The sequence below is a fragment of the Drosophila arizonae genome, chromosome X (genome assembly GCF_054131065.1).
Source record: "Drosophila arizonae isolate 15081-1271.41 chromosome X, UAZ_ARI_1.0, whole genome shotgun sequence".
Lineage (NCBI taxonomy): Eukaryota > Metazoa > Arthropoda > Insecta > Diptera > Drosophilidae > Drosophila > Drosophila arizonae.
Window position 1 is genome coordinate 20,860,374 of NC_142927.1, and position 18,136 is coordinate 20,878,509.

Consider the following 18,136-nt stretch of genomic DNA (forward strand, 5'->3'; position numbering starts at 1 on the left):
CAGTTGGAGTTGGCAGATGGCAACTGTTAGCCGTTAACTGTTGCGGTTGGGTCGCGTAAAAAGGTCAGTGAAATGGCCAAATGGCCAAATGGCCAAATGGCCAAATGGCCAAACGGCTGCAGCGCTTCGCTGACGAATTCAGCACGTAGCAAGCAAATGAACTACAACGTCGTCACATCCACATCTACATGCACATCCACATCCACATCCACATCCACATCGATGCCTGGCTGGACATTTGCTCGGCGTTCGCAGCGCCGCTGATATCCATATCGGATTGTCTGCTGACGTTGAGTGGCTTGAATTGTTGCAGGCGCAGGCGCCGAACGGGCCAGCAGCCCGCCGAGCACGCTTCCATTCACTAAACGGCTGCCGTTCGTTCGGCTGCCCGCCCGAAGCGGCATGGCGACTCGTGCGATGTGGCGAATCCTTGGCTTGCCTTCGCTTGCCTTCGCTTCGCTTGGCTTGGCTTGGCTTGGCTTGGCTTGCTGCGTACGGCCAGCACGTTGGCTGGCTCAATAGCGCCTCGCACGTTGGCCGCGCAACAACACGTCGCGTCTGCTATTGTGAACCGCTGAAAGTGCTCAAATTTGGCCGTTAACGCCGGCGTGCGAAACGCGTCGATTGCGATCCGCAGTTTTGATTTGGATTTTGGCCCACCGTCGGCAGTCTGCTTAGCACTGTGTCCACACACACACACACACATACACACATATCTATATCCACAAGCATATTAAGTGCTTGAGAACGTTCTTTGTGAATTCCGAATTCCGAATATTTTTTTTTTTTTTTTTTTTGGTTCTTTGTTTTTGTTTGCGCCGTTTGTTGTGGTCGAAGTTTTCGCCTGATGGCCGCTCGGGGATTCCAAAGCCAAGTACAGTGAGTGCGCGAGTGCGTGAGTGTGTGTAAGCGAGTGTGCGTGTGCGTGTGCGTGCGCTCGTGTGTGCCTGTGTGTGTTTGACAATAATACGAGCCCAATAACAGCGATACCAATAACAAAAGCAACAACATACATTAAATCGCAGTCATCGCCGCTCTTGGCTGCTACCGCGTTATTTCCGCTTCCGCTTGCCGCTGCGCTCCTTGCACTTATCCTGCAATTACTTAAAGAACTCAACTCAACTCAACTCAACTCAGCTCAGCTCAACTCAACTCAGAGCCGGCAGCCAGAAGACGGAAGTGGCAGCGGTTGCACCATGCCCGCTCGCACAATGCCCAAACGGCGGACGCCGCTGCTCGCCCCGCTGCCCGCGCCGTCGGCGGCGCTGCTGTTGCTGCTGCTGCAGCTGGCTTTATTCGCGGGCCCAGCTCAGCCCGACAAGGCGAACGGAAATGATGCGATTTCCGTTGCCGCGAACGCCGCCAGCGGCCATCGTCATATCCACTCAGCGGCGCCGTCACTCACACTGATGAAACGTGACGCCAGCAGGGAGGAGGAGTCCGACACCAATGAGCGCTCTGCTGCAGCAACCAATGTGCAGCAGCAGCTGCAGCAGCAGCAGCGCTTGGATTTCTCTGCCTATGTGAATGGTAAGTGGATCGCCGAGACAAACTGTTGAATTCTGTGAAATACCTGCACTCCCTCATACCCCCCACTCAATACTTGAGAAGCGCCAAGTGAAAGTGTAAAAGGTAAATGCAACAGCAATCTGCTGCAGCTAATTGCGCAGGTGGACAAATTAAATTACATTTAAACTTAATAACTCTGAAAATGTATTCAAAAATAGTAAATATTAAATATGAATTATGTTCATAATAAATCATTTATACATTTATTATTTTTATTTATAATCATTTATTTGGGAATAATTTCCATACACCAAACTGAGCTCAATCAACGTCGCTTTCTATTCATTGAAGCTGAAGACTCTATTGAACTTTTGACTAAACATTCGTGCATATCTACTGAAATACAGTAAAGTCCCGATAATTCGAAACGACGAGGGGATCTGTTTTATTTATTTTATTTTTTTTCGATTTACACAGAAATTCAAATTATCGAGAACGAATCTTTTCAATTGTATAAAATTTTTCGATTTATTGTGATTTTCAATTTAGCGATGTAAAAATGATCGAGACTCGCCTGTATCTGTTAGACAACTTAATCTAAACAATAATTGTTTAATGTAACTTTAAAGGCCTTTTAAGATAATAAACACTGAATATTATAGCTTAGGGAAAGAATTAGTTATAGAGTTTAGACACTCACTTTATACCTTGTAATCGAACCACATTCTCTCTCTCTCTCTCTTTCGCTCTCCCTCCCTCTCTCTCTCTCTTTCTCTCTCTGAGTCTATCTCTCAAACCCCGAGCAATCGCTATTAGGCTTTAAATAAATATTTATTTAATATATGTATTAAATGACTAAAAAAAGTGTCAAGAGCCACTTTTTTATTGTCTTGCTTTTACATATTATATGTATACAAATTTCTATTACTTTTGTTTTTCCTTTTATTTTATTATTTATATTTGATATAGCAACAAGCCAAAAAACAAAGTCACTTTCATAACTCTTTATATATGAACACATTTTTTTTCGGCTTATATACAGTGGAATCCGGTTATAACGACTCCGCTTAAAGCGTCGATGTCTTGGTTGGTCCCCATACAAACTTATATAAAGGAGCCTCCGCTTAGTGCGTCTCCGTTTTTAACGACAATCCGCTTATCCCGACGATTTTTTTCATATTTTTGAGTCATTCACCGGATATTACGACGTGCCGAAAAAAAAGCGAAATTATGACAACAAATTTAAGCATTAAAAGCCGCTGTTAGAAATGTATATATGTTTCTATTTATCAGTAATCAGTGTCTAAGTAGCAGCGACACAAATGCTGCTAAGACACACAGAAAGAGAAGCCTTTATTAATTTCAACTAATATTACATGTTTTATTTGCGTTTGAAGTTGGTAAAAAAAAAGAGTGTTAATGTTAGACACTGTATTTATAAGTCTATCTTTTTTTTTTAATTTCATTTTATTCTTATATTATATTATTAATATAGGACACACTCAGCTTTATCTAGGACTTTCACAGTATTTTGACATACAATTTTAAATGAAATCAAATGAATGCCTCGCTGCTGCATGAACTGTTTCCCAATTAAAGCGAAAATCTGTCAAATCTCAAAAAACTTCAAGCCAAGATCAGCTAGATCATCACAGGCAGATGGGTCACTGGATAGTAGAGCACTAATGTATATCTATGCCCTTAAGTATCACTGTCTGTCTGTGCACTGGAGGAGCACCTTTTGCCGGACAGTTGACTAAATAGAAGTCATTCGGGATTTGTAAATATTTTGATTATAAATATAGCATTTATATATATGTTTCGTCTAAGCGCACTTGGCTTAGCCCGTATATGCAGTCTGAATGTTTGCATTTGAAATAGCAGGCGATTGTTCTCTGACAAATTGTAATTTAAATATGGCTAGATGTTGCTCTAATGTATTTGTGTTTAAGTGTGTGTGCGTATGTGCTTTGTGCTTGGCTGTTAAACTGGAGCAACTGGCTCCAACAAAAATGTCAAATCTAAATTGGTTTGGGCAAAAGATGGAAACTGTATTTATATATGCTAACACGTGTAACTGTGAAATGTTCGCACACACACACACACACACGCACGCACACTTACACAGCGGCACTCGGCACAGATATGTGTGTGTTTAAACAATTGGCAATGGCATTATTCATACGCACCGTTGGCCGACTGAGCGGCAACCTCCGCCCATTTGTATGCCACACATATTTTGCCTGTCAATATGTTTAGCAATTCAACTATTCCGCCGACTGCCACGCCCACGCCCACAGCCACTCACCATAATACGAACACACGCACTTAGTTACTGGACTCTGTTTGTATAAAAGCAATTAAAACTGAAAGCACTCTAAACAGTGAGAGGCAGAGAGGGGAAGAGAGAGAGAGAGAGAGAGAGAGAGTGGGGGGGGGGGGGAGAGAGGGAATACAGTTGAACACTTTCATGTTATGCAAAATTGATAATAATACTATAATTGCACTTGCAGCTGTCAGTGCAACATTTGAGTGGCTGTCACTTGTGGCACGATGACAATAACCAAATAACACCAGCCCCAACAGCTGAGCCCAATTTTATTTACATGTGTGCGTGTGTGTGTGTTTTTTTCCTCTCTATTTGATTTTCAGCGAATGCAATCATTTGATTCGGTTCTATCAAATAAACATATCATTAATTTCATATTTATTTAATTCATAATTTTATATATTTTTCATATGCACATATGTGATATATACATATTTTATATATATACATTTGTTTACCGTTTAATTTTTGCTGTTTTTAACTCAAGTAAGTTTTTTAATTGGAGCTGCTCCAGCGCTGAAGCAAATCTAACTTGAGCTTTAGTATGTTTCATATATAAATAAATTGGTGATGATTTATCAGGTAATAAGCCATCATAGATAGCAGAACATTTTTTTAATGAAATATTTAAATTAAATAACAAATTCTCATATAGGCAAAATATTTATTTGTCTATATATTTCATCAAATATTTACATGCCCTACTAATCTAAACAATATGATAGGGGCCTGACGTGTCTGGTTTTAATATACCAAAGAATTCCAGATATACTTCCCAACAAATGTAAAAGGTATAAAGCCTTAGGCTTATTTTATCTGAACGAATTTGTTGCTCTCTTTGCTTTCCTTTTCTATTGATGGCTTCATGGCGAAGTATCGATAACAGAATAGTTAATTATCGATAGTTGACTATAATGTACCCCTGATTCCCATTGGCCTACTACAAAAATTAGCGAATTCTACTTTACGAATGATTAGAAAATAAAAGAAAGAAGCACGGAAGGGTCTGTAGAGCCTGTAAAGCATCTCATCTCTCGTGAGAGCGTACATGAATATGGCAAAAGTGAATATACATTAATTAATATACACTATCTATTCTTAATTCTCATTAAAATCATGCATATATGTAAGTAAGTATATGATTCTCATAATATTACCTTCTTATCTCTGGGATATTGACCTCTATTCTAAAGGCCCCCACCACATCTGCGCCTATCACACTTCACACTGCTCTGTGCATAAATACATATGTATTTAATAGATTGCTGTGATTTCATTCATTCTATCTATATTCCGAATTTAACAAATGTTTCCTAATTGATGACCTAATTAAAGCAATATAACCTTAACTGACATGTAAGTAAATATTATATTTGTTTGATATATTCAATGAATAGATACATGTATATAGATATTTCGTCTTTTGTTTCAATTGATTTGGTTAAAGCTGCGAATGTTTCACATAAATAATTTGGTGGGCAAACAATCGCCTTGTGGATCGGATATGAGATCGTATGCATAGAGGGTGCGTGCATTGTTTGTTTACAGTTACACGCAGCTATGTATTGTTGGGTGTGTGGCTGCGTGTGTGTGTGCGTGTGTGTGTGTGCGTGGATGCGTCTGGCCACTTTGCTTATTCATAATCCGCGACAGGCCTTGTTGACACCTTCACCTATACACAAAGGCATAACGACAAACACACACACATACCAGCACACACACTCACTCCCACATATTTGTGTGCACATATGTGTTGTATACAAACAACAAGGCCTCAGCGAGGGTAACCAAAACAGTCCTATCGAGGGCTGTTAAAAAGTTATCTAACTTTCATACTCTGCCAATACCAATCAGAGCGCAAATAAACATTGGTGTGAGTGTAGGGCGTGCCAGACTAGTAGATATCCTATATATTGTATATATTGATGTGCTAAATCTGACTTGTTCTCCAATATTAAAAATCTAAATTGCCCGTTGGCTGTAGTCTCCTTAATTGGTGTTCGATTTTCAAGGATTTTCAAGGACTTCATGTGAATGAATCTGCTCCTGAATCAGGAGGAGGACATAGAAATTATATTAGTGAACACATTTTTCAAAATTTTTTTATTGGCGCAATGACTACATTATGTACAACCCTCGAGCACACACACTCACACACACACACACACACACACATATATATATACGTATGAATATGTGTATTTTAACCTGGCCATAAGCTAAATGCTGGCCATATTGTTGTTTTTGCTGTTGCTGCTTCCTGCGCTCTGCTGTGCTGGTTTCTTTTGGCGCTTTGTTTGCTGCCTCAACCGCCAACGCACTGTCGTCCGCCCCCTCCCCCGCTGTGGCTGTGGCTGTGTACGCTCAGATCGGAGCATTTGTCCCCAGTATCTCTGTTTGCTTTGCTGCAACTGTTGTCGTATTTTTATTGTCGACCTTAAGCAGATAATCAAAAGTAAATAAAAGCGTGTTTCATTGTCGGCGCTCACTAAAGTGTGCCCGGGCAACATAGTAAATAGATTTTTGGCAGCCACTGTCAATTGTTTATGTCCAACTTGGCATTAGCCAAGCAGCAGCAGCAGAGGCCCACGCTGTAATTTCAAGTGTGCCTCTTAAAGTATTTACATTAAAAATTAATCACTCAACAAAATGCCTCCGGGGACAGTTTATGAGAGTTTTATCTCCAAATCGAATTAGGAAAAACACAGTTATCTACTTAAATAATCAAGCTCTTTTCGGCTCCCTGCGCGCTGCTACCCTCAATTAAGCTACTCTATTATTCTATACAATGTGTGCCTCTCTGCGTGTGTGTGTGTGTGTGTGTGTATTAGTCTGTCTGAATGCGAGGCGGGCGTAATTATCTACATGATTATTAAGATTACTTTTCAGGTTGGCAGCATCTGCCGAGTACCTAATTAACTTGTAAGACAATTTGATTGAACCAATTAGGCATATAATGGCATTAAAAATGAGACAGATAGCCAGATAGACAGGCAAACGAACAGACGAACTGGCAGACAGACTGCCGATAAAAATCCCGAACACAATCTTTAATAGCAGTACTTAACGAATTTAAGAGCAGACAAAACTGGATCAAGGTTTATATTTATCTCTGGCCAATTAATGTTCTTAACTGTACATGTATATTACGTATATTTGGTATTTGAATTAAATTTGTACAGCTGAATATAAATGCCTTGCAATAATATTGTGAAATCAATAGAAAAGTCCCATCTCTAAGTTGGCTTATTCTGATTGGCTGCTGCTGTTGCACTAGTATTGGTGTGAGGCTTGAGAGCTTGCGTGAAGTTGTTGTACAAATGTTATCCGAGTGAGTTTGCGTCTTGGCTGCACGCTACTCAAAGAGGAGAGAGAAAGAGCGAGAGAGATACAAATGTAGCTATTGCTGAGCGTAGTGCCGGCTGTTGCTGAGTGAGAGCGAGATGGCTAGTTAGGCACTCGGAGAGAGTCACTGGACGAATAGAAGCGATTGGAAGTTGCCATTCTGGAAGAGCGCATTATGAGAGCCTGCACACAGTACAGTGGGAACTCGTTTGAGCGCAGCTATAAAATAAGAATATTAGAATAGAAATTGATCAGATTAACACAAACACGACTGTTCAGCGCATCACCTAATCATTGCTTATACAATTAAATCTCTCAAGTTGTGCTTCTCCTTACATATATCGCCTTCATTTACTTTGATTGCATATTAGCAATTTTTATCTATTTACCTTTGTCTCTCTCTCTCTCTTTCTTTAAATATTGTATGTATGCTCTTTAATTGTTCTCGCATCAAACTTTGCCCACTCTCAATGTGAATAGTAAGCTAATTAAAAAAAATATTATTCGGGCTTCAATTGTAGTGAGGGTTTTTTCATACAATTGGAGCCAAGGCAACAAGTCCCTATCTCCCCATCTCCCTATCTCCCCGTCTCTCTCTTTCAAGACCGGTGAAAACTGTGTCTGTATAAACACATTAAACTAAAGAGCTCCAAAAGCTAGAGACATGAATTACAGTCGAGTCCCGATAGTTCGAAATGGTAAAGGGATCAATTGTTTTTTTTTTTTTTTTTTTTTTTTTTTCGATTCACACAGAAACTTAAATTATCGAGAACTAATTTTAATTAAGGCGATAGCAATCGATTGTCAGATCTTAATGCACTAAGATGTTTGCAAATATATTTAAAATATAATTAAATGCGCTTATGATAATATTTAAATTTTTCATACTTTTAAGCTGTACCATAAACAAATTCAAATAAGAGAGAGCTGAGGCAAATCATTTCTCTGGTTGTTCCTCAATATAAGCCACTGCTTGCTGAATGCATTTACTTAATTTAATGGCATTTGTCCTAGGCTCACAGCAAATGAAACACTTTCTTCAGTGGAACAATATGCAGCTGATAATATACAATATATTGTATTTAGTCCTCGGCATGACAGTGCTACTTAGCTGCTATTGAAAGCATACTAATAAGGCTTATATATTCAATAGTTAATTCAATTGCAACTAAATACCAGGGGAGAATATTAAGCACGCTATTATTTAGCTGCACTATAAGTGAATGGGAACGCAAATCTCTTGCACTTAGCTGCAATCATTTTTGCTTTAACAAAAGCTCAACTCGTGTGCAATCTGAGCTGATCCGCTCAGCTCGGCTTAGGTTACGTTTAAGTAGACAAGTTATGCAAATATACAATTGATTAAGTAAACACACACACACATGCATGCATATATTCAGTTTGCATGTATTTGGTTGGACACACTTGAATGTGCAGCTGCTTTGTTGCTTTGTAATTATTCATGGCATTGAGTGCGTATTGCTATAGCCTGTCATTTAATTAGCAAATGCGTTCTGGGCAAATCGCATGCCTGTGGGCATGGTCGGGGCGTAAATCAAAGAGCTGCCATCGACGGCTATTTAATGCAGATGCCCTTGTTAGCGAGTGCCGTCTGTGCGGTGCAAATTACAGGCGGCAGCTGAGCGGAAAATTTATTTTTATTCGCCAACATTTGCACGTTTTTACAGACCGAACAGAGTCTGGAGTCGTAGCCGGAGACGGAGACGGAGACGGAGGCAGAGCCGGAGACAGAGACAGGATAGCGAAAACAAAGGGCGAGTGCGAAAAGTAGCGTGACCAAGTCTGGTCTGCTTCCAAAGCCCAGCCCCAGTCGAACCATTAAGGATGTCCGCATCCTTGACTTAGCACCGACTGGGGCGGCCATCACTTTTATTGCGCTCGCTGTGCCCGAAGCGTGGCCAGGTTGCAAGCAATGACTTGGCTGCCAGTGTAGACGGAAGGAGAGAGAGAGAGAGGGAGAGAGAGGCGGCTGCAGTTGAATACAATGCAGTCTTGAAAGCACTGGCAAAAGGCGAAACAATTTGGCACCACATTGCGTATGATTAATATAAATTGTTTGCAGCCCACATTGATAAGAGAGGGAGAGCGAGGGCGAGAGAGAGAGAGAGAGAGAAGGAGAAGGAGAGAAGTAGAGATGTAGAAGTGGTGCACATTATGCCCTATTAGATTTAGAGAAAGTCGTCTCAGCTGTCACATACCCTTTGACCAAGGAAACTCGCTGCACTTTGCAAATTCACAAATTTCACATGAGCCAAGCCATTGATAAGTCATCAAGTGCTGTTATCCATTCTCGACTCGCTTAGAATTGAAGGCAATGCGACGTCGTTAGGAAGGTTCCGGCTCGGCTTTTATCAAAAGCGCAGCGATTTAGCAACTCTGCCTCAAAGTGCAATGCTTGGCATTTTTCGGGTAGGTAAAGCGGATTGAGCGGTTCCCTTGGCAGCCCGCATCGTCGCGTCGTGTCGTGTCGCGTCGCGTCGGGTCGTGTCAGTCTGCCGGCGGCACATTGCGTGGCGTAAAGTGTCACATTACTGAAAGTGTGGCAACACAGGCGCCGGACGGTACGATGGGACGATGGGACTATGGGACGGTGGGACGACATCCTCAGCCATCAGCCACGCACTTGACTCAACTTGCTGGGCTATAATTTGTGGTTTGCATGTCGCGCCACCAGCAGCAACAACAAATAGTCAAACAGCCAAATCTACTGCAGTGCAAGCAGTTTCGTTTCAAAAAAAAAAAAAAAAAATGAAAATACTCGTGAAAACATTCCCAAAAAAAAAAAAAAAAAAAACAAGTAAGAAAGCTCTAGTCGAGACTGCTCGACTACGAGATCCCCTGAACCCTTGGAGCAATAGATATTTCAATAATTTTTCGCGTCTTTCAGCTTACACAAGAAACACGCACACACACACACACAGCCACGTACGCACACACAGGCATACATACACACTCACGCATACAGACACACATACACAAGCACCCACGCATAAACACGCATGGGCTGCAGTGTGCGCTTACTATGAGAACTTAATTGTTTAATAACTTTTTTTATGGACGTACGATCTTCATGAAACTTTCAGATTATGATTATAACATGGATATGCATGTAATTGCCAAAGCACAAGTCTCTAGTATTTGAAATACGCTTTTTACAAAAGTGAAGGTGAGGGGGTGAATTTAAGGGTGGGGGGTAAATTTTAACAAAAACCGAAATTGTATAAATTGCATGTAAGCATACATTAAAAATTTGGAGACTCTAGCAATAAAGGTGTAGAAGATATAATTTTATAACTAGTTTTCGATAAGGTTTTTTATCGATAAAAAAAGATCGGGATGAGTTATCGAATTTTAATGATAAACTTGATATGCGCGCTGTAATTACGGACATTTTAAAAAAAATTTGAAGTCTCTAGCTCTTATATCTTCTGAAATCGACGCGTTCATACATACGGACAGACGGACAGACGGACAGACGGACAGACGGACAGACGGACAGACGGACAGACAGACGGACAGGGCCAAATCAACTCAGCTCGTCACCCTGATCAAGAATATATATACTTTGTGGGGTCTGCCACGCCTCCTTCTCCCTGTTACATACATTTCAACAAAACCATTATACCCTGATTTCCCATTGAAAATGGGTTCAGGGTATAAAAAAACAAAAAAGAAAAACTCTAACAGTTTGCAATGATGCAATGCACCCTGGACAAATTTAATGCCGGAGCATCTTCTTCTTCTTCGTTTTCTTTCTATATGTATTACTTTATTTTTATTCATTTTTTTTTTTTTTTTTTTTTTTTTTTTATTATGCTTCAACTTTGGCTCAGCACAACATTTTGATGTACGCTGGCAACTCGGGGGACATAACTTGCAGCTCTGCAGAGCCCAGCCTCAAATTGAATGTGGGCGAGGTCGGGTCGAGGCGGGCAGTGCAGTCGAGAGCAAAAGGTAAGGAATTCCACAACGAAATTTCGGCATATTAAGTGGGCATATGAGAGCTCGCGTAACTTGCCTCTCCGAATGTCGCATGCCGGACAAATTGAAAACAAATGTTGAACTGACGTCATATGATGGGGCAGCGATGGTCGGATATGTAAATGAAATTGAATTAGACTAAATTTAGATGAATCAAGACTTTTGTGGCAGGCATATAGTCATTTGTGTATCTTAGATGTAAAGAGTTGTTTTGAATATTAATAGAATCTCTTTTGTAGAGTCTAAGACAGCCTAAGAAGTCAGCCGGTAGATCATACAAAGGATATTTCTTTTTTACTACTATCCAACTTTATAATATATATATTAAATATATATTTTGAACATCAATGAAATGCGATTTATTAAGAACCTTAATTGTGTTAATAAATAGGCTTTACCAGACTAGACCTGTTACTACGATAGCATATCCAATCCAATTAGACAGTCGCCACAATCCAATTATATCCAATTAGGTGAACTACTCTAGACAATTTAATGTAATGTGAAGTATGGTAATGTAATGTAAAGTGTATGTATGTTATGTAATGTTATGCTATGCTATGTTATGTTATGTTAGGTTTATGTTATGTTATCTTAGGTCTATGTTATGTTATGTTAGGTTTATATTATGTTATGTTAAGTTTATGTTATGTAATGTTATGTAATGTTATGTTATGTTATGTTAGGTTAGGCTTATGTTAGGTAATGTTATGTTATGTTAGGTTTATATTATGTTATGTTAGGTTTATGTTATGTTATGTTAGGTTTATGTTATGTAATATTATATTATGTTAGGTTATGTTAATGCAAAGTAATGTAATGCAACATACATATATACATAAAATTGAATGAATTCATGTAATTGTTTACATATAAGCTCCGACTTAGGCCACAAAGCCCAATGTATAAAATTGATGTTACCGATTTTAGCATAAAGAACTTATACATGCAACAAAGAAATAAAAAAGCCGTTATACATTTATCAAAATTGATATATATTTCATAATTCAAGCTTCGTACTTGAAAAGGCAGACGAACGCACTTAGATCATAGATTTAAAAAAAACTCATTGGCCTATGATAAATAGTTAATGACGCAAACGACTTGCAAATAGCCATAAGACTTTGTTTGGCCATATAAAAACTGTATTATCGATTCCCAAATCGATACTATTTCATTTTCTCAATGCTATATTAAGCCTTGAACTGTGCTCTCGCAATTCTACGTCATTATCGAAACCCAATGAAGTGATAAAGTGGCAACATTTAGTGACTTTGTTGTTGTTTTTGGCTCATTTTTATGGCCGCTGCCAAAGTATGTGGCTAGGTCGGCTTTTTCTTTTGGCGGTGCGGAGGGGTGCTGCAAAAAGTTCGGCAAACGAGCAAATAATCAGGCGAAAAAACTCAAAAATCAAATGACATAAAAAGCAAAAGGACGCGGCATGAGGCGAAACAAAAGGTCAAGCAAAACACAGCAACTGAAACAGAAAACAGAAATAGAAGCTGAAGCAGAAGCAGAAGCAAAAACCAATCGCGCAACTGGGCATAACGTTCCGAGGCACAATAAAATAAATTAACCTTGAAGTTCAATGTGGAAAATGTAGTCCTGCTGGCAGAAGTCGCGCGCTCTCCCCACCCCGCCTCCTGCCCGGGCTGTGTTGCCATGCAAAGGAACAAACATAAACAAAACGTAGCGGAAAGTTCATAAAATACCAAATAGTCTCCGCCGCTTGACTGCCTATGGGCGGCCCACTATTCCATTCCATTCCGAGTGCTCCCGGCTGTTGGCCATTGGCCGACTATAGAATACCCTGCCACGCCTAGCTAGTCTAGCTGCCCGATTAGGCAGACAATCAGCATACAGAACTGGCTGAGAACCGGCAGATGATTGTGGCCAGAGCTGGGGCAGCTCTTCAAGCTGGCAATGGAGGAGTCTTGAAGGAGGAATGAGGAATACCCATCAATTGGAGTGCCATGACCCGTAACCCAACGGGCAACATCAGAGCAGAGCAGCGCAGAGCAGAGCTCGGCAAATGTACACATAATTACTCATAATGGAAAATCGCTCTGCATTATTTATGGGACTGTTGAGTTCACACCGGCCCCATCGACAAACAACAGCAATCGAAAACCACAAAGCAAATTTAAACAAATTTATCCTAATGACAACCGCAATGTTAATACATTGTCCTTCTGTGAATGCGACAGTTGCCAGACCGCTTCAGAGCGAGCAGAGTCCATTTACATAAATGATAATCCTCCCCTCCACGCACACACACACACACACACACAAACACACAGAGAGACAGAATAACGGCTCACCTTTGAACTTTAGGCCATATCAAATTAAATAAAAGGTTAGCAGTTTGCACGAAAGTTCAGCTCAGCTCAGCTCTTTTCGACTCGGGCCCCACAGTGGGCTGCAAACAGGAATAATTCTGTCAATTTAGAGCGACAAAGCAGTTAAAGTGTCAACTAAAATAAATTCAAGCAGCAGCTGAGATATTTATATCTAGTACAGCGCCTGTCCATCCACATTATCATCACAAAATAGACGAAAGCATGGCTTTCCACTTAGCCAACTCCTGGGAATCTGATTAGACAACACTCGAAGCACTGCGCCAAGCTGCCCAGTCTGGCTTCTTCGCCGGAGCACCCCAGGGCTCTTTTATGTAATCTTATTTACTATACATATTTATTCAATATTCTGCGAATTCATTTGCCAGAATTTAAATCTGCAAAGAATCGGTTCTTATCGATTCTTATTGTGCGAATGGAATGAGATATCGAATTGAGCATTATGAAGCTTTTGCCGAGGGGGTGGGCTGAACAGGCAAGTGGCCTGACCTATGGAAATTACAAATTCCATTGAAATAATCGCTTTGATCTGAGTTTTATGTATGTATAATATATATATAATGACTCGCCGATAATTGCCGATAATTATATACAGAGACCCATATTTTATGTCGACTTACATGGATTTTTGATCTATTGAAATTCTCATTTAAGGAGATTTAAAAACAAAGAAAATTCGATAATTCGCAATGGCCAGGGACAGCATTTGTTGTCGTGTTACATGGGCTTACGATTTGTCGGGATTTTCATTTAATGAGACTTGTGAAAATTTGTGAATTAAAAGGAATTTTATATGATTCGATAATTCCCATAAATCAAAAGGGCAACAAACCAGAATTTTTATCCAATTGGCATCAAAAAAAAGTTGAATAAATAAATATAAATACAAATACAAACTCTGTTGTAGTTGTTGACAAAGTGTTTCAGATTGTATCGAATGTTCCTGTTGACAAGATTTGATTATATATAGACCTCTGTTACCTATGTACATATAATCGAAAGAATTCTTGATGGGGCACTTAAAATATTTTTGCTATATTATCAATGCATTGATGGCTGAACGTATGGTATCTTTTATTTTGTCCCCTTTATAAAGCCTTTATGCCGTTTATTTGACTTAGCGCTGGGTAGAAAATAATGAAATTAAATAATTAGAAAACCACAAAATTCAACAATGACGAAAGTGCCTTATGGCCTCATAACTATCGTTAGTCTGACTGAGAGCAAGCTTCTCTCTCCTAATTACGAAATGCAGTAGACTGAGAAACAAAATTGCATTATATAAGAGGCAAAAATATGTGAATTTTTTACATATTAATCAATTTTTTTTAAACAGACTGCAAATTTTTATTTAAAAAATATTTGAAATTTCTTACTCAATCATATAGATATTATGAAGATAGATACCTTCTCTCTCTATATAGCAAAAATTAAAAAAAAAAAAAACACAGACATTAATATGCACATGGTTGACTTAAGTCTTCAGTCAACTGCTGAGCTCACTTGCCAAAGTTTATAATGCTACTGTGGATCCAATATACTTCACATTTTGCAGACCGATCGACCCTCTGCATGGCTTTAATTAAAAAATAAAAAACTATTAAGCAAATAAAAGCTGCGCATAATTGCACTTTGCAGCATCGCTGGCTTGCAAAATGTGCAAAAATTGGCGTATATTTTCAGCTGAGGCCAACGTGCCGGGCAGGTTGACAATTAATCAGGGGACGAACAATTTAATTACAGGCACGCATGTATATGCTAATTAAAAGCTTTAAGCAAAAAGTAAATAAAATTACCAGCAAGATTCTACAGTTGGCTCGCTGAATTGATATTGGCAATAAATCGACCCGAGCACTTTAAAAATCAATTTTAGTGAATATTTAAGCAAAGGCAGCAAAGCAACTTGTAGAGACAGGTTAAGGGTGGATACAAAAAAAAAAAAAATAAATAAATAAAAATCCCTATATAATATTAAAAAATATAAATGTTTGCTAATAATAGTTATTTTCCATACACTACACTGTATGTGCTCTGATCATTTGTTTTTATAATGGTATTAAGGGATATATATTTTCTAGATTAACTTACCATCAAAGCTCACACAAAATTTTGTTCTTTCTTTACCTTTTTAACTTTTAACATTTATTAAGCCATACGAGGCACCCCAGTATCCCCTATTTGGGTATAGGTTGAGTTAAGCAAAATGTTTGTTGCATACTTTCAGGTCTTGCGATTAGCGAAAGAGTCTTGATTCACTCCTAGGTATATAAGTATGTATGTTGACGTTGTTCAAGAGAGAAGCCTCAGCTTTCTTGGTATAACTTAACAGAATTGTTTTGAATGTCTACAGCACAAAATAAGCTATCTCGAGACAACAATGTCAGAATTAGAATATCAGAACTCCTCCCGAAATTATAATAGAAGAGCAATTAAACAATGGAGAAATATTTTTTTTACAAATATTTTGCCAACACGAAAGGTTTGCCAAGGAAGATTACTTGGGCGGTTTGATACATGAGAATCAAGGGATACTAAACAAGAGCTCAAGGTGCCAAAAAAAGAAGCCAAAAACTGAGGGGAAAAAAAAAAACCTATAAACAATATTCTCACCCAAACAGCTTGCCTAGGGTTATATAAATAGAGCTTCCCATAAAACTGCTAGAACCAGAAGAAGTCTCAGATATCAAATCTATCCTCTTTGACCTTTATTGGTTACGCAACTCTACTCTACTCAACTTACTCTAACTCTCTCTCTCTCTCTTCCCACTAGCCGACAAACTAAAATTAATTAATTTCTGCTCAGATTGAGTGGCCCAAAAAGGTAGCAGAAGACGGGTCTGAGAATATTTCATAAGCAACATTTTTTTTTTATTGTTGGAAAATTGATAAAAAGTTGATGGACCCAGCATAGCATGATAAAGCCGTAGCTTAGCGCAGCTTCACTGTGCCCCATGCCCCATGCCCACAGCCTTGCCCCAGTGTCGGCTGCATATTTGGACTGTGCTAAAGACAAGAACATCAATCGTATTGGCCCATTTGAGTATGGGTCGCTGTGACCCCGAAAATACCCGGCTCGGACTCTATTAATATATCACTTTTAATATTTACCCCGCAACGCTCCGCCACGCCCTGCGATGGTTGCTCGACTCAGTCTAGCGCCTGTCATATGCTGAAAAGGGTTTCAGATTAGCATTAGCATTCAGAGCTCTCAGTTCCCAGTACTCGGAGACGGTGCGGTTTTTTGGGGCGTGTATTTTAATTGTGTTGACTTTGTAAATGATCCATTCATAATGCTTCTTGAAGGCATCGTTTGTATTGCCATCCATTTTACTGCTGCTGCCTGTTTTTAATTGCCGCAGTTAAGCCGGTCAACATCAGTAGCAGCAGCAGCAGGAGCAGCGGCAGGAGCAGCAGCAGGAGCAGCGGCAGTAGCAGCAGTAGCAGGAGAAGCCAAACGAAAATCGATAATGAATTAATTTCCAGCATGAGGCAAATGGGCCAGACAAATTTATGACTGTGGGCAGCCTGCATATTTGCCTTGGCCACTGCCCCGGACAGCGGCTGCAGTAGTAGTTAACGTTTAACACATGACTATTGGCCATCGGACACCGGACATCGGACATTGGCTACTGTGTGCTGCCCGCACCTGAAAGGCCGCTAACCGGCCGACCGGACACCTTTCCTGTGGCCTCGGGCCAGTCTCGGGCCTTGCCACTGACTACGGCGTTTTTGCTTCTAGTCCCCTGAGTCAATATAAAAGGCAAGCAAACAAGCGCATAAATATGTGTGTAGGCCACTCTAACTGGCAGCGTGGGCGCAGCGGGGGCGGGGCTCGGTCAGTAATTTATGTAAAAACAATAATGAAAGTAATATCTATGAGAAGCGCACAAATATGAACGGCAAGTGGCCTAATGGGCTCTGGGCCTGGCATAAACATCGTGTTGCAATCAGTTAAGATGCGATCAGATTTTAGCAATAAGTACTTGGATTAAGGGCGGATCAGGGCTTGACAAGTAAATAACAAGTAAATGCGCTAAGATACTCTAAGTCAAATGTCGGATTTGCTATATAGACCCAGGCTCTGACTACTACTCATCTCATGCTTAGATAGCCAAGTAAGGGCATTGATATGAATCGATATTAATCGATATGGCTTCACCCAGCCTGGGCTAGGCCCAAACCTGAAATGTTTAAAGTCAGTTTGAATACCAAAATTGAAGCCATATTACAATATAATCGAATTAAGCTAAAAGCAAACACCTTTCATTTGAGTTCGCTTTGACGCTTTGGCATTGTGCTGTGCAATAAATGCGGCTGGATTCATTCTCGGCTCGGCAATCTCTCGGCAATCTCGGCTGTCTCTCTGGCCCAACTCAGGAACTTTTGTTGAACTTTGATGAGGCAGATTTACCACTTATGAAGCAAGTTGCATGAGCTCAACAAACTTGAATATGCTTTAATATGTGTGCGTATGTGTGTGTGAGTGTGTGTGCGCATGTGTGTGTGTAGACTTTCTTTAAAGTTTCAACTGTTTGAGTAGGCACAGCATACAGGGAAGAGATTTTCCTCGAAGCACTCAAGGCTGAGACGTCTG

At 39.9% G+C, this 18,136-nt stretch overlaps 1 protein-coding gene across 1 annotated transcript in view; it reads left to right on the forward strand.

Moving 5' to 3' along the window:
- Nucleotides 1-500: 500 nt before the first annotated feature.
- The window catches only part of LOC108619764 (uncharacterized), a 62,773-nt gene continuing 45,137 nt past the window's right edge, over nucleotides 501-18,136 (forward strand). Inside the window, exon 1 of the mRNA XM_018016508.2 lies at nucleotides 501-1,530. Within this exon, the coding sequence (XP_017871997.1) occupies nucleotides 1,197-1,530 (334 nt within the window). The 5' untranslated portion in view covers nucleotides 501-1,196. The remainder of the gene's footprint in view (nucleotides 1,531-18,136) is intronic.